Source organism: Haliotis cracherodii, unplaced genomic scaffold (genome assembly GCF_022045235.1).
Source record: "Haliotis cracherodii isolate W230 unplaced genomic scaffold, xgHalCrac1.p SCAF_8, whole genome shotgun sequence".
Taxonomy (NCBI): domain Eukaryota; kingdom Metazoa; phylum Mollusca; class Gastropoda; order Lepetellida; family Haliotidae; genus Haliotis; species Haliotis cracherodii.
Window position 1 is genome coordinate 34187480 of NW_027266341.1, and position 25246 is coordinate 34212725.

A 25246-nucleotide genomic window follows, 5' to 3' on the forward strand; every position below is an offset into this window, starting at 1 on the left:
GGGTATAGGTTAACGTGACAAACAGAACATGATGGCGGTGCAGTGGAAGGACCAAACAACCAAAAAAGACGACAGGGGTTGTAGTCAGAATAGGTTGCTGCTAGGGCTATGGGGTAAATGCCAGGACTCCAGGCTGGTCATTGCATCCTGGTAATGTCTCGATACGGCACGGTAGGCACGGCGTTATCGTCCTGAAAGACCAAACGTTGATCAGCATGGCGCGGAACTTTACTGCCATTGGCTCCAGGATGTTGTCTCAGCAGTGCTGCCATGTGACCCTTCCGTGGACTTTGTGCAGTGGCGTTCTGGCACTCAAAGTGATCCCGCCCCATATCATTGCAGACCACCCCCGCCTCCGTACATGTCCCCGCCTATCCAGAAAGTCCAGCGTGAATCTGAATTCGTCTGAAAAAATTACACCATTCCCCAGTTTCTACGCTCTAAACGTCTACGTCTGGCTGGAAAATGCCGATTTGTTGACAGCGGTACAATATGTGGGCGCCGAGCATGCAGTATAGCTGCACACAAACGATTTCTAGTCTGGCCAGTCACTTGAACTCTGGTTGCATGGTGCAAGTGAATAGCGATTTGATTGGTTGCTTGGTAAATTTCTTAAAGCCTGGTTAAGAAGTTCTACTGGGACGGGTTGGACTTGTGGCCCCGGAAACCTATGATTGCGGGTTCGAACCCCGGTCCGCCCTGATAATGTTTCCAGGTTTATCAGCAACATACATGTGCCCGTGTGTTTCACCAAAGCGGTAAACGCCTAACACGCCGCGATATGACTGTAAAACTTTCAAAGCGGCGTTAAACCCAACTCATTCTCTCATTCACTTACTCGATTAAAAGGCGACTATGCTTGGCGTTAGAAGCCAAGGAGCACACGCAAGCACACGCATGCACACACACACACACACACACACACACACACACACACACACACACACACACACACACACACACACACACACGCACGCATGCACGCACACACACACACACGACAAAAACGTTTCTAAACTGGGCGGCAAAAGAAAGTACAGGTCGAGTTCAATGATCGATAAAAAAAATAACAAGAAGAGGTTTTGTTGTGAATTATAATATAATCTAGCGAGGGGTAACAAATGATTGATCAACCATAGTTTGAATGGAATTGTGCAATCACAGGTAATGTAAGCTCAAGGTAAACAATGGTGGGGTAAGAAATTTCATTTTCAAAAGTTGTCTGAAATGTCACCAGGAAATTGTCAGACACACTACAAGTTCATTGTCGACACAGTTGCCTTCAATAGCGTGTGTGACCTCCAGCTGCCTCAATGCATACTGTGATACGCCGCTACATCGATGACGTCAGTCTTCTGATGACGTGGACTGGAATCCATTGCCACTCGTCTCTCAGGGCCTGCTGCAATTCTTGTCTGTTGACGGTCCCACAGATGTTCAATAGGATTCATATCGGGTGAGTGGGCAGGCCAGGGCAAAACGTCAACGTTCTGCTGGTTTAGAAAGTTCCGAGTCAACCTTGCAGTATGGGGCCTGGCATTGTCGTGTTGAAACAATGTCCCCTGCTGTTGGTTTTGTAAGAACGGAAGCACAACTGGCTGCAACACTTGTACTGCACAGCGTTCAGGTTTCCCTGTATAAATCACCAAATCAGTCTTCTGATCTCCACAAATACCGCCCCACACCATGACACCTCCCCCGCCGACTGGATGGACCTCTCGAATACACGCCGGAGCCAAACGTTCCCCTCTGCGTCGATAAACTCGTTCTCTACCGTCATTTCGAAATAAGTTAAACCGACTTTCATCAGTAAACAGCACTCAACGCCAATTTCTCACTTGCCAGCGTCGAACCTGCCTCGCCCATCGCAGTCTCAGTCGTCATGTTGAGCAGTCAGTACCATTCCTCGGAAAGGACGAAGTCGTCGTAGCACTGTACGTTGGCTAATGGGGTGTCCCAACGCTGTTGCTGCCGTCGCCGTCGCCGTTACGAATCTGTTTCGCAGATGAATGAGCCGTATCTGACCGTCTTCCAGTGGTGTTGTCACTCGGGGTCGATCTAGGCCTGTCCTTTGTCCTCCCTGTCAGCCTGTACCGTTGAATCAGCCTGGCTACTGTCAATGGTGTACAACCAAACCTTCTGGCAATTTGGACCTGTGTTGCCCCCATTTCGACCATACCGATGGCTTTCTCTCTCTGCTCCTGTGACAATCGTGGCATTTCTTTTGTGTGCTTTCATCACGTGTGGTTATACCCTGCAGACGAACGCATTTATACAGCTAACATACACGTGTAGTTTATGCCGGGAAGGCGGGAAACCTGTTTCACCATTTTTTGTCACCACACGAGCGCCGTCAAAGGTGGCGCGTTCGGGTGAGGTGTTTTTGGTACCTGTTCCTGGGCAGTCATATTCCCAATACCCACTTTCCACTAGTTATCACTGTTTTTAGGAAAATTTCAAATTGCCAACCTATACTTTCTTTTGCCGCTTAGTTTATATTCATCAAAAATCGATTGAGTCGATTGTGCGATTCCGACTATATCATGAGTATGTATTAATGAATCACTATTAAATAGTCATGACACCAGGCGTTTGCGAACAGATGAGCGTATCAATTGTCCCTCTGATCCGCGAAAAGATGGTCAAAATAGAGAATTCAGAATATTTGTGATTGATGGGTCAAATTTAGAATGTCTTCATAATGTCAACCACAAACCTTGACGTGAATGCCATGACCTTGATCAAACAACTTTTTAACAAGAGTTGTATGACGCTCTTTTGAAATCCTCCAAGAAAGAGCATTCTCGATTGTACCTCAAATGTTGTGAAATGCAGGCACCAATAGCAGGAGTTGCTTGATGTTACTCAACATAAACCGGAAAGTTGGGAAGTTGAAGCCATCGTTCCTGTCTTGTGGAAAGTGTTTTGTCACTCTGAATCTGTAGGCATAGATCTAAATATGAAACATGAGGCGGTCTCACTGGTCTCCTTTATTTCTAGATCAGGCGGGTATATTAGTGGAAGAGGACTGGCTGTTTGACCGTTACGGAAATATGTATTCAACTGAAATCATGACCACCCGACTGAGGAATTAGGTCGCATGAAAGTGATTTATACCATTGTATTCCCATGGGGATTCCGGATAGTAATATACGACCCCAGCAGCCTGGGGATGAGGTTGTCGTAGAAGGCGACTAACGGGATCGGGTGGTCAGGCTCGCTCACTAGGTTGATGTCATCATATCCCGATTAGATCGATTGGTATCAATCATTGGATTGTATCGTCAAGACTCGATTATTTAAAGAACGCTGTCATACATCAAACAAAAAAACACACACACAAAATAAAAAAAATTACGAGTGACATTCAGAATCAGTAATAAAAGCGGGTTTATGTAAATATATAACCTATGTTTGAGTACTGAAATATGGTTTAATTTTTTTCTGACAAATTCATAAAATCTGGTCATTTATAAAAACTTGTACTAAAAAGACATCCCGTTATATCAGCATATAACATATGAAACAGTACATCTGCTTAGACAGTTTCTTTGTTGGACGGGAACATTTTCATATCTGCCTGTTTGGCATGCCTACCTAAAAGGACGGGGCATTTCTAACGATTATGGAAAGGGTTTTCTCGCATTTATTTATAACAAAAATATTTTTGTGCAATGGTGTTTAAAAAGACTAATGCATTTCCCCTTATTGACCTCAGTTTTCTGTAAACCAGTAGAGGCTTTTACATAATTATCCATATTTCATCAGTTGGATGTCGGATAAATAAACTTAATTCTTTACGTTTCAGACATACGCCATACACACCCTAAAACGTATGTATTCAACTGTTGACTTCCTCAAAGAGACTCATTCAGAAATTAAAACCCCCAAATGATAGCACCAGTGCATATATCTCATCAACATCTACAATAACAGGTTGTGGAGAAAGACCAACACCAAAGTACCAATTGCAAAGGAAGATTTTGAACTGGTACTAAACATAAAACGCCAACGCCAGAGAATAATCAATTTCGATGATCTACCGAAACAAACAAACAAACATTAATTCCTTTGAATTTTTTTTGTGTGTCTGTTGGTAAACGCCACACTCAGCAATATTCCAGCTCTATGACGACGGTCTGTAAATAATCGAGTCTGGCCATGGGTCAGACAATCCAATGATTGACATCACGAACATCCATCCACGCAATCGGGATACGATGACATGCATCAACCATGTCAGCGAGGCCGATCATCCGATCCCGTTAGTCGCCTCTTACGACAAGCATGGGTTACTGAAGACCATTTCTAGCCCGGATCTTCACAGGTCCTTTCATCAAGTAAATTATATTCCACCCTTATTCTTATAACATTATTTTTTGAGTTTCTGGATAATACTTGCATTTTACGATGCCATCAGAAGACGGAATGCTGGCAAAACATGAAAGGTCCTAACTTCTTTAACTTAAGTTAGTTTCTGGGAAATCAGAGACCTGTGCTTATTCTTCCGAATTATTTACGAAAGTGAAAAGAGTGAAAGCTATAAAATCGCCTTCTTTCCAACACAAACTGCTTTATGAAACACACTTATTACCATTTTCCCACAAATCCTATCAAGAATTGGAAAGGGCGACATTTCCTTTTGTAGGTTACATTTAAACTTTGTTCATTATCCTATAAAGAACGATATTGTCCGAGACAGCGTAAAACCTGTACAAAAAGAAGCCGTTAAGAGAGGTATAAAAAGTTAACTTATTTTGTAGAGCAAAGTGATTAAGCGTATATTGTTTTACATATGGCATTTTAAAACGATTTTGCTACGATATAAATATGGGCACTAGGCTAGCGGTGATGGAAACTTAAATATTAATATCTTCGCAATATATGGTGCTAAGACATAAAACGATACCTCCTCGCGATAGCGAACCAAGTGGAGATAAGGACCGAGTGTATATGGGTGGACTTTGACTGAATTCATCGATAACGATTATTTGTGGTCCCAGATAAGAAGAACCAGCGAGCGAGTGGACGGCACCAACGATACGTAATGTCAGCTTCCGATCGAAAACTAGAAATCAATACGAAACGAAAGCTCGGCGGTAGGAGAAAGATAACGAAATGGGATCGGTTTACCTTAGAACACACTTGCGTGTTTCGCTTTGGAGCACACACTAGATCGAATTTCAAGAGCTATGTAAAATTTAGAAGTCAATTATGAATATTTTATGCGGAATCTTCTCGGTAAATTCCTTGGAGAGCGACAGGAAGTAAGAATTTTCTCAGACAAGAGTTTCCTCTGCAAAGGGCTGAGATTAACAAAAGCGAATGTTTTTGTCTGAAATACTCTTTGATAATCGCAAATCGATTTTCCCGCATGGACTGACTCGGGTGTAAAGACTTGGACGTGTTGAATCTCTGTGATTAAAATCTGCGTTTTTTGTCTTATGCATGACTGTATTCAAACATAAAATATTTATCTTGCTTCAACGCTGTATGTGCAAAATATAAGAATCTGTCTGGGCATTGTCTTTACCATATATGCATTATTAAACCCGATCATTTTTAAATCAATTGATATTAGTCTAGGTGTAGAAATGAGACTGTTTCATATGGTTAGAAAATGAATAATCGAAGGTCCAGCCACGACCTCCTCAGGGAAAGGTTGTTAAAACTATACGTTTTACTGTTATCACTTAAAGCGTATATAATACGTATTTAATGAGTCTTTTCAAGCTAACATTAAATAGATGTACAGATGATTTAAACGGGAAAATACGTCAAATAACACTCATACAAAAGAAGAAAAAGATGCAGAAAATGTTTTGGTGACTGCTCTTTTTATCATTCTGAAAGAAGAACGAGTGAATTGCTTTCGCATAGCATAGTCTCGGGATGGCCAGGAAGTCAAGCGAACAATTTGTCGTTGTTAGCCCCGACAAAAGTATGTTTTATCCAGTATTTACTGGAACAAACGATTTCTTTTAAGACAATAATAATATGTATATAAAATGTCAACGCCAGAATAAATTATCTTTGGGCTTAAAATGCAAAACATCGGTGAAAATTATATGTAACTCAAAATCAGTGGGTACAGGTCGCAAGATTCCGCACATTTACCAGTGAATATACCCCAAACCCGTACTTCCGTCGCCACCACGTGCATCAGTTATCAGTGAATCTACTTCTGTCCTCATCGGGTGCAACAAACGCGAGTTTATCAATAGATATACTTCTGGCATTTACCCGTGGTTTGACTTCTTCCATAAGCTGCAACAGACCTGGAGTTGATCGTGGTTCTACTTCTACCAACAAGTGCAACAGACCTTGGCTTGTCTGTGGTTCTACTTCTACCAACACGTGCAACAGACCTGGAGTGGCCTGTGGTTCACCTTCTATCAACACGTACATCATACCCGGGTTTGCATGTGGTTCTACTTCTACCAACACGTGCATCATACCCGGGTTTGCATGTGGTTCTACTTCTACCAACACGTGCATCATACCCGGGTTTGCATGTGGTTCTACTTCTACCAACACGTGCATCATACCCGGGTTTGCATGTGGTTCTACTTCTACCAACACGTGCATCATACCCGGGTTTGCATGTGCTTCCACTTCTACCAACACGTGCATCATACCCGGGTTTGCATGTGCTTCCACTTCTACCAACACGTGCATCATACCCGGGTTTGCATGTGCTTCCACTTCTACCAACACGTGCATCATACCCGGGTTTGCATGTGGTTCTACTTCTACCAACATGTGCATCATATCCGGGTCTGCATGTGGTTCCACTTCTACCAACACGTGCATCATACCCGGGTTTGCATGTGGTTCCACTTCTACCAACACGTACATCATACCCGGGTTTGCATGTAGTTCTACTTCTACCAACACGTGCATCATACCCGGGTTTGCATGTGGTTCTACTTCTACCAACACGTGCATCATACCCGGGTTTACATGTGGTTCTACTTCTACCAACATGTGCAACAGACCCAGGTTTGCATGTGGTTCTACTTCTACCAACACGTGCATCATACCCGGGTTTGCATGTAGTTCCACTTCTACCAACACGTGCATCATACCCGGGTTTGCATGTGGTTCTACTTCTACCAACACGTGCAACAGACCTGGAGTGGCCTGTGATTCTCCTTCTACCAACACGTGCAACAGACCTGGAGTGGCCTGTGGTTCCACTTCTACCAACACGTGCATCATACCCGGGTTTGCGTGTGGTTCTACTTCTACCAACACGTGCAACAGACCTGGAGTGGCCTGTGGTTCCACTTCTACCAACACGTGCATCATACCCGGGTTTGCATGTGGTTCTACTTCTACCAACACGTGCAACAGACCTGGAGTGGCCTGTGGTTCTCCTTCTACCAACACGTGCATCATACCCGGGTTTGCATGTAGTTCCACTTCTACCAACATGTGCAACAGACCTGGAGTGGCCTGTGGTTCAACTTCTACCAACACGTGCAACAGACATTGACTTGCCTGTAGTTCTACTTCTATCAACACGTGCAAGCGATCTCTGTTTCCCCATGATTTTACTTCTACCAACACCTGTTACTGCTGTTACTAATTTGTTTCCGTTCCCTCTACGCTGCGCGTTGAGACCACCCGATGATTGATGCCAGCTAGGACCACACGTAACTCACGGATAAGTTTTGTTTGTTTGTTGTTTACGCCGATATCAACGACATCGCACCTACATGGCGGCGGTCAGTACTTAATAATCGAGTCTGGACAAGGCAACCAAGTGATTGACATCATGGACATTGATCTACGCAACTGGGATACGATGATAGGTATAAACCAAGTCAGTGAGTCGCCTCTTACGACAAGCATGGCTTGCTGAAGACCGATTCTAACACGGACCTTCAAAGGTCTCGAGGATGGGTAAAGCTATTGCAAAGGACATGAAGGACTGCAATGTTACAAAGATCTTCGTTTGATTATTTCGTTTGATAAATTATGCATGATCACATTGGAAGATATTGATTTGCATCGAAGGATACCCAATTACGACTGCAGTCATAATCACACGACATACAGGTGAGGTCTGGCATTGTGATGCCTTGTTCACGCACTATATAATACGTGCAGCCGTTGATAAATATATTTTTAAACACACAGATCAAGAAGAAAATACATAGCATCCATTATTATGCATCAAAGTGAGATTGACAAATCAGAGAACCTAAGTCTAGAGTGGTTAAAGCCTTCGCTCGTCACGCCGAAGACCCGGGTTCGATTCCCCACATGGGTACAATGTGTGAAGCCCATTTCTGGTGTCCACCGCCTTGATATTGCTGGAATATTTATAAAAGCGGCGTAAAACCATACTCACTCACTCAGATAACAGCCTGTCGTTGGGGAAAAGCGAGCTTTCACGATACAGTGGCCCGCGGATTTATGATAACATGCGGGCATTTCTCATGCTAATTGTATCTATTTTAGCTATTCTATCACATTTAGTGCATTTTGTATTCCATTGTTAACCTTTCTGTTTACATTAAAGGGAAACAACACTCCAACTCTCAGTCGTCTAGCGAGCGCCGTATTATTTAGCCCGCGTAATCACCAGATGCCAATTTGCGTCAGCGACCCCACAAACTGGGCTTCGGCCACCTCGTTGACAGCGAGGGGAAATCGCCATAAATCTTCGCATTTGATTGGATGATGCTTACTATAGCCTTTCACCTTGCCAACTCCTCCAGCAAGGATAAAATTTAGGGAAGAACAACTTCTTTATTACAATTAAGAGCGACGTTTCGGTGTAGGTTCTAACACCGTTATCAAGCAAGTGATGAAACGTCGCTCTTAATTCTTCCATAAATTCTTATCCTTACTTAGTACTCCGTCCTTACTTAGTACTCCAACTTCTAAATGCCTATCAAAGAAGCAACCCCTTCAGCGTTTGTAAATGTGTATGTACAATTATGTAGTTTAGTATACAGAAAATACGCGTACATAAGCGTTTTGCAACAATGAAGTTAAGTTCACATGCTCAAAACAATAACGACCCTTATTTTTCACCCAAATTGCATATAATACAACAATTACTACTCCTACTTGTCATCCATGTTTCGTATAACCCTACACCTGTGTAAGTAAGGATAAGAATTTATGGATAAGAATATGAATTTACTTCGTACTCCAACTTCTAAATGTCAATCAAAGAAACTACACATGTGTGTTTGTGGTTATTTCTTGGATGCTCAGTTACTGACTTCCTTACCTGATAAAAATTTGCAAAATAACCCAATAACGTTCACCCCTGCCTCTGAGTGTGTCAAGGACGTATAGAAATCAGTGGTTTGCATTTTGCATTTCTCATTTCTGGGGTAATTATTCAATCTAAGGTTGGGTTTTTAGTCCAGGTCCGTTGTGGTGATTGTATTACATGTTATGTAATATGCACGTGGCAGCGCAAGAGAGGAATGGTCGGTTGAGTTGCTTAAAAAACATCGATCAAAGGATTAACCGAAAATACGTTGACTGATCAATCACTGTGGATTTGTCAGAAGTAAGTGTTTATATATGTAGGTTTACTAAAGCAGGCGGAATAGACCAATATCTCTGGGCGTGAAGTGCACCTGTAAAAACAGCATACTTTGTTCAAAGGATGAGCCGATAAAGCGTTGATTATCTCAATGGATTTTTTATAGAACCGTTGACACCATGAATATAGTCACGTTTGCTATCTTAGCTCACCAATGAGACCTATGGGAAACACCTGAAACATACTTACGTAGCTAGTTGAGACGCAAAGGTTATATTATCCCAAAAGGCTGTATATATTTTATATTTTCCGTGTGCGAAATACGCATAATGTCGGAAAGCGAACGGTAAATTCCTAATTATTTAACTTATATACAGTGTATCTTAAAATATTACATTGTTACAAAGAAACGTGACATGGTTTGTTTGTTTGTTGTTTAACGCTACACGCGGCAATATTCCAGCTGTATGACGGCGGTCTGTAAATAATCGAGTCTGGACCAGACAATCTAATGATTAATATCATGAGCATTGATCCACGCAATTGTGATCGATGACATGCATCAACCAAGCCTGACCACCCGATCATGTTAGTCGCCTCTCACGACAAGAACACGTTTCTTAGTACGGCTTTACATGTATGGGGCACGGGTCCTTTATGTGGATATTGAAGGATACATTACTCGAACAAGGTAATTGTCTATTATTTTCAAACAACTTTTGTTGGTTGTAATTACGCTATTTGCATAATTTATCTCTGATTTAACATTTTTATTGACCAAGTTTGTTATCACCTGTTCGTTTAACTGAATTGTAAAAGGGATACTATGAATGACTCTTAGATCCTCCGATAGGCGTCGCTTCGAATAACGCAGCGAAAAAGAGCGCCGAACACAAGTCGAACCAGTCGTAAATATAGTCCATAATAAGCAAATTTTTGAATCCCTGAAGAAAAAGCCGATCCATATTTCAATATTTTCCATCTTGGATTTTTGTTTCCTTTTAAAGCGTGTATCGGAAACATGTACTGGTCCTGCCATTTATACCGGTTGTAAGTGTCAACTTTTCATTTTGACATTACATGTGCGATAAAGATACCCGATAGTGTCATACATTTCTAGTTGGTGTGTTTAGGTTAACAGAACGATATTGGGCTCCTCATCTAATATGACACCGTATACGGCAACTAAAGCAACCTAGATAATATAAGGGAACGAATATAGGTAATTTGTGTAATTTTGTTGCAAGATCCATCGGCGAAACAATGCCATGTGACGTCAGCCTAGCAACAAAGTTTGCTGAGGTCACCGGGTGTGCATAAGCTCCTCTCAGTGATCTATCAACTCCACACGCAATGTCGTTGAATAAGCCAAGGAATGTTGAGAGCTTTCAATATTTGTTTTACGTGTTCCGAGAGTACAAAAGCAGCTGTATGTTTATTAAACAGGTGATCTCTTCACGGGCAAGTGATAAACATATTTATACTCCAAATTGACCTTATCGCCCGCTCTCTGTATGGCTTAGATGACAGCACGTACGTGGTGCAAATGGAAGTTTTTGACGATTTAGGATATTTTCTCAATTAAAGTTAACCAGTCTATGACATATGTTTATCCATATATGTAGACTTGTCAAAAATGAAACAGATGACAAACATATGCAATATCTTGAATGGACTGTGTAAGATGTGACGAATGGTCTCATGGCGCTGGCCTGTGGCAGAGGTACTATGCCGGTCGCATGGAACACTGGGTAGGAGATTGCAGGAAACCCATATTATTTCTACAGTTTCTCAAAAAATGATTATGGATAATATAGAGAACGGGGATAGTTCAAAACGGCCTCAAAAGTTAAAGTCAAAACGGCCACAAAAACGTCGTAACGGCCACACATAAAATAAAGGAGACAAAGTCAAGTATTATGTCACGTTAATTGTGTTATATACATTGTATAACAGTTCATAGCACCACAGGGGGCACGGGTGGCCCAGTCGTCTAAGGCGCCGCGATTCGCCGTGCAGAGCTGCGTCCCTTGGGCACGACAGAAACCTATGATTGTGGGTTCGAATCCCGGTTCGCCCCGATTATGTTTCTACGTTTGTCAGCACCATACCCGTTCTCGTGGGTTTCACCGAAGTGGTAAACCTCTGAGACCGGCATCACTTCGGGCTTTCCTCCCACATTAAGCCTAATAACCGGAATACTGTTAAACTCACTCACTCATAACACCACACGCCCACAGATCTTAATTCGCTAACCCAGCACTACACATCACATATCTATTAGAATAGGTCTTCAGCAACCCATGCTTGCCGTTAAAGGCGACTTTGCTTGTCGCGACGAACGGGATCGGGTGGTCAGACTAGCTGACTTGGTATGCTCATGTTGTCAATCACTGACTTGTCTTGTCCAGACTCGATTATTTACAGACCGCCGTCATATTGCTGAAAACAACAACATCCATGTCACATATTAAACACTTGGTTGCGAGTCTGACTGACTGAATGAGGGGTTTAACGTCGAATACATGAAAATTATGTAAGGGAGAAAGGATTGAGTGGGATAAGAGGGAATTAGATGGATTGAGAGAGGGAAGGGAGTGGGTAAGAGGTGGAGGGGAACGGGTCAGTGGCGACTCTAAGGTACAGTTGTAGTTGATAGATGGTGGACACCTGTCGGTGATGTTTGTGGGTGATGTTTTTTATTGATATTTGAGGGTTGTGGCTGAGGGTGATGTTTAAGGGTTTTTAGATGAGGGTGATGCTAGATGGTTATGTTTGTGGGTTAGTGATTGTTGTAGGTGATGTTTGCGGGTGGTAGTTGAGCGTGGTGCTAGGGGGTTATGTGTGTTGGTTAGTGGTTGTTGTAAGTGATGTTTGCGGGTGGAAGTTGAGGGTGATGCAAGAGGGTTATGTTTGAGGGTTAGTGATTGTTGTAGGTGATGTTTGCGGGTGGTAGTTGAAGGTGATGATTGTGAATGAGTAATAATTGAGGATATTTTTTTGTGGGTGGTAGTGGAGGGTTTATTATTGTGGGTGGGTGGTAGTTGAGGGTGATCTTTGAGGGTGGGTGATAGTTGAGGGTGATCTTTGAGGGTGGGTGATAGTTGAGGGTGATCTTTGTGGGTGGGTGGTAGTTGAGGGTGATCTTTGTCGGTGGGTGGTAGTTAAGGGTGATCTTTGTCGGTGGGTGATAGTTGAGGGTGATCTTTGTGGGTGGGTGGTAGTTGAGGGTGATCTTTGTCGGTGGGTGGTAGTTGAGGGTGATCTTTGTGGGTGGGTGGTAGTTGAGGGTGATCTTTGAGGGTGGGTGGTAGTTGAGGGTGATCTTTGTGGGTGGGTGGTAGTTGAGGGTGATCTTTGAGGGTGGGTGGTAGTTGAGGGTGATCTTTGTGGGTGGGTGGTAGTTGAGGATGATGATTTCAGGTGTCTTTTGTCGGCGTGTTTGAGGAAGGCAGTGTTGTCATATGGATTTCAACTGTATTTTTTCAGTGTGGCGTTTTGTAACAGAGGCTAATACCTTCATCAATTAACATGTGACACTGGTGTTTGATGGTTGTTGTTGATGACTGCGAATGATGACTATAATAATGTTTGATGTGGACTATAAGACATAATCCTTCTAACTGTAAACACAAAAGTATTTTTTTTAACAGAAGCCAAGGATAGCTTGATGTCGTTTTAATGTGTGTCGGGATATAAAACCAAATTTACATAGCAAATTGTTTTCCTTTTAAAACTACACCATCTCTACTGGAAAATTACGATAACCCGACTGTAGCCAGAATATGCTACGGAGAATATTTATTTAAAATTTTGATTCAAATAAATGGCAGTTGTGAATAAGGTAGAGATGAGTTAAAGTGACGTATGTGATGAGTTATAGAGAATTCGTGTACTAGTTAGGTTTAACGCAGCATTGTATAGTATTTCGTTTATATTTATATATTTATATCTAAAGCGCCGCCATTCGCTGTGCAGAGTTGCGTCCCTTGGGCATGCCAGAAACCTATGATAGTGGATTCGACCCGATTATGTTTCTAGTTTTGTCATCACCATACCCGTGTTTGTGAGTTTCGCCATAGTGGAAAACGTTAGAGACCTGCATCACTTCGGGCTTTCTACATTGAAGTCCTGACCAAAACGCCCAAATGACACAGGCATACACATCTGGAAATTACAAAATTCAATCGGTTGAGTTTTTATGTTCCATGCACGAAAGTTTGCATGATTCGTCTAAAATTGACGTCAGTGCAAGTAGCAATCATCTATTAATGGATCTCGTTTTTCACTTGTTTATCAGACCATTTGTGCAATGAAACAACGCAATAGTCTGACGAAGAGTCAAACTGCCAAGACAGCCATGCAATGAAACCCCACCACTGGCACACGAAGAGAGAGAGAGAGAGAGAGAGAGAGAGAGAGAGAGAGAGAGAGAGAGAGAGAGAGAGAGAGAGAGAGAGAGAGAGAGAGAGAGAGAGAGAGAGAGAGAGAGAGGGGTGGGGGGTGGGGGTGGGGTGCGGTCTACAGTTATTCAAATTTGACTGATGGTGTAGTAATAATTTCTTATTTCTTATAATTTTATAGGAGAGGTTGCCCTTAGGAGAGCCCTACGGTTGTCTAGTCTAGGGGAGACAACTATGACTAGCATCAATTATATTTCATCTTCCCACCCAAGTGTATTAGTCAACGTGAATCTAAGTCATCTATTTACTTATCTTACTTGTATTAGCGTGAAAACCCTGTTGACAAAGCGAATAGTTTAAAGTGACTCCAGGTAACCACCTAAAGCCACGCGGGTACTGGTCTGCGAGAAATGATTCTGGATATTTTACTGGCGCCTCTGTGAGTTTGGCAGGTGGCAGGTAACGTCTTAACACATGGCACCCATGACGACGTGACGAGCCAACCTAACCACAAGGCTACCCCATCGGCCCGGGTCTGTTGAAATCAGAACTTCAAATGATGTTCAAACATACACCACTCTTACCTTTCAGGAAGTCAAATGGCATATTGTGCGACAATCGCTTATATTACACCCTCGATGGAGGCAATATCCAACGCTGTCCGCCACTATTTTGTTTCTAGGTTTGTCAGCACCATGTCCGTACTCGTAGGTTTTACAAAAAAACTGAAATACTGTTCGAAGCGGCGTTAAAACCCAAGTCACTCAATGTCAAATGTATAATCCTTCATCGTGTATTGTCATTCCTGTAATTTTCAGTTAATGACTAATTATGACTTGATAAGTGGCAGCACTGTACCGTCCTTTGATAAATGAAAATCAATGGTTCTAAGAGGCTGATAATTTACTGTAGGGTTAGGATGTTTTTGTCTGATTTGATGGAAATTCAGCCTAATATATAACTTCATGTCCTCGCATGTCTTTCTTACAAAGTGATAATTTTACTATACAAAGGAACACATATTACAATGTATTTTCATTACAACTAAAAACAATATTTGCTCCTAATTGTAATAAAGAAGTTGTTCATCCATATATCTTATTCTTACATTATAAGCAGGCAATAACCACATGCATGTGAAAAAGTTTGATATTAATGCAGATTGTCCCGGTTATCTACGTTTATACACTAAACTATGACGTCATCATTTTATGCGTATTTACGCAAATACCATGACAAACTTGCATATCGTCCACAACTGAAACCCCACTGAAAGCAGTTTATCAAACCCATCGTCGTAAAACTGGACACGGGGGAGAACTAGGACATTTTTATCAACAGAATGGTAAAGTAGCTTACGCAGGTCATGTTACATTAACCCGTAATCACTTGAGTGGAAGTTATCGTGCAAAACTTGTTCACTGTTCAAAACGGACAGTGTCGTGTCAACTTGCCGTGCAATATTTTCGAATTAATCGTCTGAGCCGTAAGAAGCCAAACTATGTTGTGCTTAAACCTTTTTAGCAATATATCGTCTAAATCAGCGGATGTATATATGCTGTATTTTCACCCCTTTATATGTGAGAATCACAACAATATTGTGCCAAGGTAAGCACATCTATATTTACATGGTTGTGGGATATATGATGTAATATACACTGAAAATGTAAAATCCGGACAATAGAGACAATGTTTTCAGGAAAACCATTTGTACTGGTATTTGTCTTTGTTCTCGTGTAATTTATAATTTTGTGGTGTTTACATTGTATTTCACATCATAATTCTTTTTGTAAACTTTATGGATAGTTATTTAGAAACAAAAAACTTTGAACATTTTGTCTGCATTAAGTTTGTTTGACATCACAATTAGATTTTAAGAGATATTGCATGATAATGATTTGTTTTTAAGCCATCTGAATCGGCGAACGTGAAAGTGTTGGCAAGGTGTCGACCTTTGACACAAGAGGAGCAGAACAAAGGTGCCAAATCTATCGTGAAGGTGTCAGGAGACAAAGTAATAGTTGATGCTGCAGGAAAGGTGATGCTATTCCCTATTTGAGATCTTTTAGGTTGTTTCTAATATAAAGTCAGTAATTTTGAAAAACGAATTTGACTTTACACAATTTGAGTGTGTTTTAAGAGTGTCTTTCTTCAATAAGATTTCTTGTTATCTTGGACTTATTAATGCAATTATGCAAATGACCTAAAACTATGTAAAAATATAAACTGTATTGAAATTTTATTGTCACATTGTTTTGCATAATATTTTAAAATGTTGTTGTTTTTGCAACGTCTTTTTGAGTTAACCAGGTAGTTTTGAATTTACTTTGCAGGAATCTGCGTTTTCATTTGATGCGGCATATTCACATGATGCAAAGAATGTAGGTTGAATTTTTTACCTTCCATATAATTATGTTAAACACATAATTATACACAAACATGAAAGTCATTACATTAAATTAATAAGTTGTAAACTCAATATGATGATAGAAAGATGCATGGATATTAACTTGGTTCAGTTGATGATCATGGTGACAGAATGTCTATTTCAAGTGTAAATTTAAATAATCTGTCTAATATAGAAAGTGAAGAAACTACTTACGAAAGCTCGGGTCAGGGCTTGTAAGAGGCAACTGACGGGATCAGGTGGTCAGGCTCACTGACTTGGTTGATGCATGTCATCGTATTCCAATTGGATTGATCAATGCTCATGATATTTACAGACCGCCGTCATGTAGCTGGAATATTGCTGAGTGCAACATTAAACGTCAAACAAACAATCAGGTGAACAACAAAAAGTGCTGTTCACTTACCAACAACAAGATAAATCATATCATGAATAAAACAGTTGGAGGTCACACAAAATATCTAACATTTTCCTTTATCTTATATTTGATCTTGTTAATCTTTTCTTTTTTCTTTAGCATCAGCTGTACCAGGAGAAATGTGAAGCCCTGGTTCAGAGAGCACTCACGGGTTACAATGTTAGCTTTCTGGCTCTTGGAACAGTAAGTCCTCTCCACACGAGACTCAGACTATCCACACAAGACTCAGACTATCCACACGAGACTCAGACTATTCACACGAGACTCAGACTATTCACACCAGACTCAGACTATCCACACCAGACTCAGACTATCCACACCAGACTCAGACTATTCACACCAGACTCAGACTATCCACACGAGACTCAGACTATTCACACAAGACTCAGACTATCCACACGAGACTCAGACTATTCACACGAGACTCAGACTATTCACGCGAGACTCAGACTATCCACACCAGACTCAGACTATCCACACGAGACTCAGACTATTCACACGAGACTCAGACTATCCACACGAGACTCAGACTATTCACACAAGACTCAGACTATCCACACGAGACTCAGACTATTCACACGAGACTCAGACTATTCACACGAGACTCAGACTATCCACACGAGACTCAGACCATCCACACAAGACACAGACTATCCACACAATACACAGACTATCCACACGAGACTCAGTTATGTAATATATGAGTAAGGAATAGAACTACATGTTGAGAATGTTACAATATACAGTCGTGCCTCGTTTATACGGACACTTGCGTCATTTCACAATTCGTCCGTATAAACGAATTTCCGTATAACTGAAACCAGCTTCTTACTGGAAGAGTTACTTCCCTTCAATTATTCAACTCATGACAGATGACAGAACAAACAGATACATCCACTCAATCTTTATCCATACACGTTTCAAAAAGTCTGTCATGGCAGTTTGAACTTTACCACATTTTTGAGGTTTGAATTTTAAACAATAATGTGTCACTTGGTTAATTGACTTCTCACGAATCAAAGAATTACCACCAGCGGAAGTGTATTGTCCGGATAAGTGAGACAATTTTGTGTGCATTTCAGTGTTTTGTGTATGAAAATGACCGTCCGGTTCCGGAAACTGAATTTCCGTATATACGGGTAAATTTATATAGTAATTATTTCGTTTTGAATGAAAATCGTCCGGGAACCGAGGTTTCCGGATATCTGAAGTCCGTATAAGCGGGGCACGACTGTAGAGGTAAATAAAGTTGTAGGGGAGAACTTTCCACCAGATGATTTTGGGAGTTTTTGTTTTTTTAATTTGGGGCGGTTGGGTAGCCTAGTGGTTAAAGCATTCATTCATCACGCCGAAGACCCGGGTTCGATTCACGACATGGACACAATGTGTGAAGCCCATTTCTGGTGTCCCCCGCCGTGATATTGCTGGAATATTGCTAATAGCGGCGTAAAACCTCATTCACTCACTCACTGTATTTGAATTTGTTAAAATGCTGAGAGTTTATTTTTTGGGTTATCTGTGCAAATATTTCTGGGGATTAAAATTCATTGGTACATGCATTTAGGTGCTATTAAATTCAGTTAATAACTGCTGTCTAAAATAATGACATTACAATTTAATTTAACAGAATTTCTGCAAGTTTATGTTTGTGTGTTATATTTTCATATTTATAAAGTATTTCATAATGTGATTTATTATGAAAATTGTTGGAAGAAATTGGTCCAAAAACAAAAACAGATGTGACTACCATTTGTCATGTCAGAAACTAAACAAGGGGTCTATCTCAGATTATATAACAGAGTGTTTTGTCATGTCAAAAAACTAAACAAGTCTCTCCTTCCATAATGTGATTTCTTTGGGTTTATTGTGGAAAATTATTGGATGAAGTTGAACAAATTGAAGATGGTCTGCAAAACAGAAACAGAATGTCACTACCATTCGTCTTGTCAGAAACTGAACAAGTCGTCTATCTCAGATTATATAACAGAGTGTTTTGTTCTTGTAGGCAGGGTCGGGGCGGAGTTTCTTGTTGAAGGGAAGCGACCAGGATCCAGGTATTGTACCACAGGTGAGTTAAGGACATGGATCACTGGAGTTGAAATTAATGTGATGAAACTAAAGAATATATGCACTCATATTATGTTACTTGTGTAGGATAAAGCACACGTCTGAGAGTATGCTTGGGGATGTGAGCCCCAAGGGGAGAGGAAATGCAACACAACCTCCTCTAATCATAGCTCTATGAAAAGAGGCTACCACTGACCTTGACCTGACTTCTCTGTGAAGCCAGACTTTAATTAAGTTTCAACAATCTGAAATTCATCAACTACATCCAAAGAACAGCATTAACGTGAGTGAGTGGGGTGAGTGAGCGAGTATGGTCTTACACCAGCTTTAGCAATACAATATTGCAGGGGTGGTGGGGCTGCCTGATCATGAGAGTGTTCGCTCGCCACGCTGAAGACCCGGGTTCGATTCCTGACATGGGTACAATGTGTGAAGCCAATTTCTGGTGTCCCCCGCCGTGATATTGCTGGAATATTGCTAAAAGCGGCGTAAAATCAAACTCACTCACTCACTCACTCTAATCATAGCAAGTTGCATCCCCAAGCATAACTGAGAAGGAGTACTGCTTAGAAACTGTGGGAAATTGGACAAATATGTCAAAATAAGTTGATACCATATTCGACGTATTAAGCGCCTGGGGCGCTCTCAAAATTGGAAATAGGGGGCTCTTATTAGAATATAATTTTGGTGAGAACAAAAACAGAGTTGAAAAATTGTAAATTTCGTAATTTATGCTGACAGCCTGAAATGCTACAAAAGAAAAGTATGTGTGTATCATACACGACAGATATACTTTCCAGAATTTAATTGCCCACAATTAAGGGTGCATATAATACACGAGTGAGTATTATACACGAATCAATAAGTCTTGTGTACATTGATCAATCCGAAGGGGTGCTAATTGGGATTGTTCACTAGCAAATATATTAGCAAATATCGCCATGGGCGCTTCTTAGAGAGAGGCGCTTATTACGTCGAATTCGGTTTGTCAAATATCGACCAAAAACAAATATTGGCTTGTTTGTCTCCCCCCATACAGAAATGGACTCAACTGTTGCCTAGTCAATTTCACATGTGTAACTTATTTCTTATGACAACAATGGCGAGCAGCTATTTCTTTCATAAATATAGAAGTCAATTAGTATTATCATTAAATCACTCCGGTGTCAAGGCACAATTCAGTTTATGATCAGTTTACACAGACAAATAACAGGCATAAATCATTGCATATTCTTTATGATATATCCGATGCGTGACTTCCAAAACCTTTCCTTCCATGTTTGTGACAGATGATAGACACCCTCTTCAAACAGATGGCAGACAGCAGCAAGAAGGCCTACCTGGTGACAGTGTCCTACTTGGAGGTGAGTTAGGTGGGGGTTAGGGCGGGGTTAGAGAGTGAGGAGGGAGGGGCAGACAGCAGCAAGAAGGCCTACCTGGTGACAGTGTCCTACTTGGAGGTGAATTAGGCGGGGGTTGGGGTTAGGGCGGGGTTAGAGAGTGAGGAGGGAGGGGCAGACAGCAGCAAGAAGGCCTACCTGGTGACAGTGTCCTACTTGGAGGTGAGTTAGGGCAGGGGTTGGGGTTAGGCCGGGGTTAGAGAGTGAGGAGGGAGGGGCAGACCAGCAAGAAGGCCTACCTGGTGACAGTGTCCTACTTGGAGGTGAATTAGGCGGGGGTTGGGGTTAGGGCGGGGTTAGAGAGTGAGGAGGGAGGGGCAGACAGCAGCAAGAAGGCCTACCTGGTGACAGTGTCCTACTTGGAGGTGAGTTAGGGCGGGGGTTAGGGTTAGGGCGGGGTAAGAGAGTGAGGAAGGAGGGGCAGGCAGCAGCATAAGGCCTACCTGGTGACAGTGTCCTACTTGGAGGTGAGTTAGGGCGGGGTTAGAGAGTGAGGAGGGAGGGGCAGACAGCAGCATAAGGCCTACCTGGCGACAGTGTCCTAATGGAGGTGAATTAGGCGGGGGTTAGGGTTAGGGCGGGGTTAGAGAGTGAGGAGGGAGGGGCAGACAGCAGCATAAGGCCTACCTGGTGACAGTGTCCTACTTGGAGGTGAATTAGGCAGGGGTTGGGGTTAGGGCGGGGCTAGAGAGTGAGGAGGGAGGGGCAGACAGCCGCAAGAAGGCCTACCTGGTGACAGTGTCCTACTGGAGGTGAATTAGGCAGGGGTTGGGGTTAGGGCGGGGCTAGAGAGTGAGGAGGGAGGGGCAGACAGCAGCAAGAAGGCCTACCTGGTGACAGTGTCCTACTGGAGGTAAATTAGGCAGGGGTTGGGGTTAGGGCGGGGTTAGAGAGTGAGGAGGGAGGGGCAGACAGCAGCAAGAAGGCCTACCTGGTGACAGTGTCCTACTGGAGGTGAATTAGGCAGGGGTTGGGGTTAGGGCGGGGCTAGAGAGTGAGGAGGGAGGGGCAGACAGCAGCAAGAAGGCCTACCTGGTGACAGTGTCCTACTTGGAGGTGAGTTAGGGCGGGGTTAGAGTGTGAGGAGGGAGGGGCAGACAGCAGCAAGAAGGCTTACCTGGCGACAGTGTCCTACTTGGAGGTGAGTTAGGGTAGGATTAGAGAGTGAAGGGAAAGGTTGACGTTTGTGTCGACATTGCAGTGTTTTGTTGACCTTGTAATTTGTGTGTTGACCATGTGTTGTTTGCTTTAGCCTTGTGTTCCATGTGTTGACCTTGTTTGTGTTTCTGTGTGTTGACCTTGCTTCTGTGTGTTGACCTTGCTTCTGTGTGTTGACCTTGCTTCTGTGTGTTGACCTTGCTTCTATGTGTTGACCTTGTTGCCTGTGTGACGACCTAGCTTTTATGTGTTGACCTTGTAATGTGTGTTGACCTTGTTGTCGATGTTGACCTTGCTTCTATGTGCTGACCTTGTAATCTGTTGACCTTATGGTTTGGGTTGACCTTGTAGTTTGTGTGTCGACTTTGAAGTCTGTGTGATGACTTTGCTTCTGTGTGTCGACCTTGTAGTATGTGTGTTGACCTTTTAATGTGTGTCAACTTGTAATGGTCTGTGTTTCTAGGTGTTGGATGAGAAGTTGACTGACCTGCTCAACCCCCACGACCTGCCGATGGAGGTCCGTCAACATGTACAGAAGGGGATGTAAGTTCTGTTTGCTCTTTGTATCTCATCAGTAGGGGTGTCTCGATAAATCGAAATATCGATATATTGCTATTGGTAAGTACTTAAAGTCAATAAATCAATTGTTAAATCAGTTGCCGATCAATAGTATCGATTTCAGTTAGAAATATTGATAGTTCGATTGAATTTACCATATCATGCGATTGAGTCACCGAAACACTCTTGCGAATGAAGCCGAGTGAGGATTAGAGTTAACTGCCCTTGATGCTTAGCAACCGGTCTTTCTTAAAATAAAATGGCAGAGGGTGACAGTCAAGTGGAGGTTGTGACAAAACTTGGGTGGAAAATTGAGTGTTTGGAAGTCTTATGGTTATCATGTTCAACGGAAACTTCAGTTCCAAAGTTTAATGCAACACTAAAATCCATCTAAAAAGATACACTAAAAACTATTGATATTTATTTGTAGTTATTGCAAAAGTTTCTTTCAATATCAATAGTTATCGAAAAATGGTGATTTCCAGACCAATAGTCACTCCTACTGATCAGTGTAGAATATCATGTCATGGATGATCATTAGAATGAGAGATTGTCTGAATATGCCTCCTAAACCAAAGAGATGACTGAAGATAGGGACTAGAGTCATATGTCATTGTCCAGTTACAATGAAAACAAGTTTGGATAAATTTACCAATTTCTTGTTTATAATTAAGTTTTAGAAAACTGGAAAATTTCAATAAAAAACAATTTCTCCCTGCCTACCAACATTGCGGGTCAAATATTTACAAGTAAGTGAAAATGATTTGTAAGGCCAGTTGATGAGAATTGTGTGTTTGTGTGTACAACTTTCGTCAGTTTATGATGATTTGTGAGACGTGTGTCCAACTATTGCCAATCTATGTTGATCTGTGAGACGTGTGTTTGTGCATGCAACTATCTTATATCTGTGTTGATCTGTGAGACGTGTGTTTGTGCATGCAACTATCATAAATCTGTGTTGATCTGTGAGACGGGTGTTTGTGTGTGCAGCTATGTGGAGAAGTTGTCCGAGGTGGTGGTCCAGTCAGCCGAGGAGCTGTACCGCATGTATGACCAGGGCACGCGTGCCAGGAAGATGGGCGCTGCAGACATCAAGACTCACAGAACCAGGTGGGTGGAATATTTGTCAAAGCAACATTAAACAAAGCACATTCTAGTTATGATGGGTAAATAATATTGGTCCTCACTAGGGTCTATGGATTTACAAAATATAGGCCACGCAAGTGAAGAAGTTTACTAGTTTTTAATCTCTTTATATTTGTGTAATATTATTCTTTAGTTTGAAATCAAAGTGATATTTTTTTGTGCTGTGTGTTTTTACCAATGTTCGTTTATCCAAATTTGAGTGAGTGAGTGAGTTCGGTTTAACGCCGCTTTTAACAGTTGTTATGTGTATGGGTGTATGCTTTTATATGTTTGTTAGTATATCAGATGCATTTAGACTTGAATTGAAACAAGAAGGCTTGGGTTGCGTAATTTTGTTTGAATACTACACCTGAGGAGCGGGCTGACTGAGCGGGTTAAGTAATTATGTCACAAGTGAAGCTTGTAGCTAATGAGCATTATAGTGTAAGGTGGTGGTGATTAAAAAATAGTTAGTTTTTTGTGCTTCTTGGGTGTTGGCCAGACCTGTATTTTAACCTCCTCATTTTTAATGTTAAAGTTCAGAACACTGTGTGAGAGATTGTATCCCATGTCGGGGCTTGTGAAACTGAACTAGAAATCATGCTGATATTTGCAAATGTGTGCCTTGGAAAACTTGCAGTGTGAGCTTATGTGCATCTATGGATATATGTGTTTTCGTGGACCAAGGAGTGGAGTGAACAATCAAACAGGGATATCAGGGTGACTATATAAGTATACAATTTGCTGTAGCCCTTTGATGGTGGTATTATTTGTACATGGTAGCCCAAGCCTTATTCTCCCATAGTAAACTTAGCTGTATGGGTAATCTGTCATGCATTGTTAATAAATATCTGTCTTAATTGTTGTGCGATCCTTTAATTGTGCGAATGGATTTGGAGTGTATCCCTTCGTTCCACTTCCACTCGTAACAAATTGGGGGCTCGTCCATTTCTTTAAAGGGAACTATAATTAAGCGGGAAGCAAATGTGCATTTGTGTGTTAAAAGCAATACAAAAGTAAAAAATAAAATAAAGTATTTGCTATATATTGGCAAACGTCTTTGGGAGAGCACAACAATGTTGTTTTGTATATCATAGGTACTTCAATATCACATGTGTATGATAGTGCAACATGAGTTTTGTAATTATTGAGTTTGTGAAATCAATGACCAGAGCTAAAATTCTCAACCTCCCAAAAGCAGATTTGTTTGTATTAGCTGATTATTTCAGTATTGATGTTGATAAGGCAACTAAGAAAGGTATTATTCAAAATGTGATATTGGATGATTTAGCCAACAAGGAATTGATTAGAATGGATAGTACTTCGGAGGGGTATGATGATGGGAGAACTCATCAGACACAATTTGACCGAGAAATTGAGTTGTTAAAATTTCAAAGTTTAGAGAAAGAACGAGAACGGGAGTTTGAATTAGAGAAGCAGAGATTGGATTGGGAGGAGAGAGAGCGTGAGAGACATTTTCAGTTAGAAAAGTTAGATCGTGAGGGACGGAATGAGTTAGACAAGATCGGAGCTGCTCATCAGCATGTGGATGTTTCTAAATTCATTAGGTTTGTGCCTCGTTTTCGGGAAAGTGAAATAGATACATATTTTGATCATTTTGAGAAAACGGCAACACATTTGAAATGGCCTATAGAGTGTTGGACTACTTTGTTACAAAGTGTGCTAGTGGGTAAGGCTCATGAGGCTTATGCAGCTTTATCTTTGAGTGATAGTGCAAGTTATGAGTTGGTCAAGGATACTATTTTGAAGACATATGAGTTGGTGCCAGAAGCGTACAGACAAAAGTTCAGGAACTACAAAAAATATGATAACCAAACGTATGTTGAGTTGGCCAGGGCCAAAGAGACTGCATTTGATAGATGGTGTACATCTAAGAAGGTTGATAGACAGTATGATAATTTGAAACAGTTAATCCTGGTTGAAGAGTTTAAAAGGTGTAGTTCTACTGAGATTAAAGTGTTTTTGGATGAACACGGTGTAAACACTTTGAGTGAAGCAGCTAGATTGGCAGATGAGTATGCACTTACTCATAAGAGTTCGTTTTCACGAAATTTTCAATCTAGCGGAGGTCAAGGACGTGGTAGTGCCAACCATACCTTGGGTCACAATTCTCAGTCATCTAGGTATTATGGTCGTGGCAGTAGTAATTCATCCCAGGGTCAGTCTTATTACTAC

General features: G+C 41.6%; 2 protein-coding genes across 2 annotated transcripts in view; one reads left to right on the plus strand and one right to left on the minus strand.

Annotated features, from left to right (window-relative positions):
* Positions 1–12434: 12434 nt before the first annotated feature.
* Positions 12435–13594, minus strand: LOC139450956 (uncharacterized). Its single transcript, XM_071232780.1, has 2 exons — positions 13568–13594; positions 12435–12941 (listed from the first exon to the last, which is right to left on the minus strand). Exons 1-2 carry the CDS (start codon positions 13592–13594, stop codon positions 12435–12437), a joined length of 534 nt encoding a protein of 177 aa, XP_071088881.1.
* A 1575-nt stretch (positions 13595–15169) lies between these two features.
* The window catches only part of LOC139449824 (kinesin-II 95 kDa subunit-like), a 33854-nt gene continuing 23777 nt past the window's right edge, over positions 15170–25246 (plus strand). The window contains exons 1-8 of the mRNA XM_071231371.1: positions 15170–15262; positions 15827–15955; positions 16251–16298; positions 16842–16925; positions 18748–18810; positions 20099–20173; positions 21831–21910; positions 22916–23035. Of these exons, the coding sequence (XP_071087472.1) occupies positions 15260–15262; positions 15827–15955; positions 16251–16298; positions 16842–16925; positions 18748–18810; positions 20099–20173; positions 21831–21910; positions 22916–23035 (602 nt within the window). The 5' untranslated portion in view covers positions 15170–15259. The remainder of the gene's footprint in view (positions 15263–15826; positions 15956–16250; positions 16299–16841; positions 16926–18747; positions 18811–20098; positions 20174–21830; positions 21911–22915; positions 23036–25246) is intronic.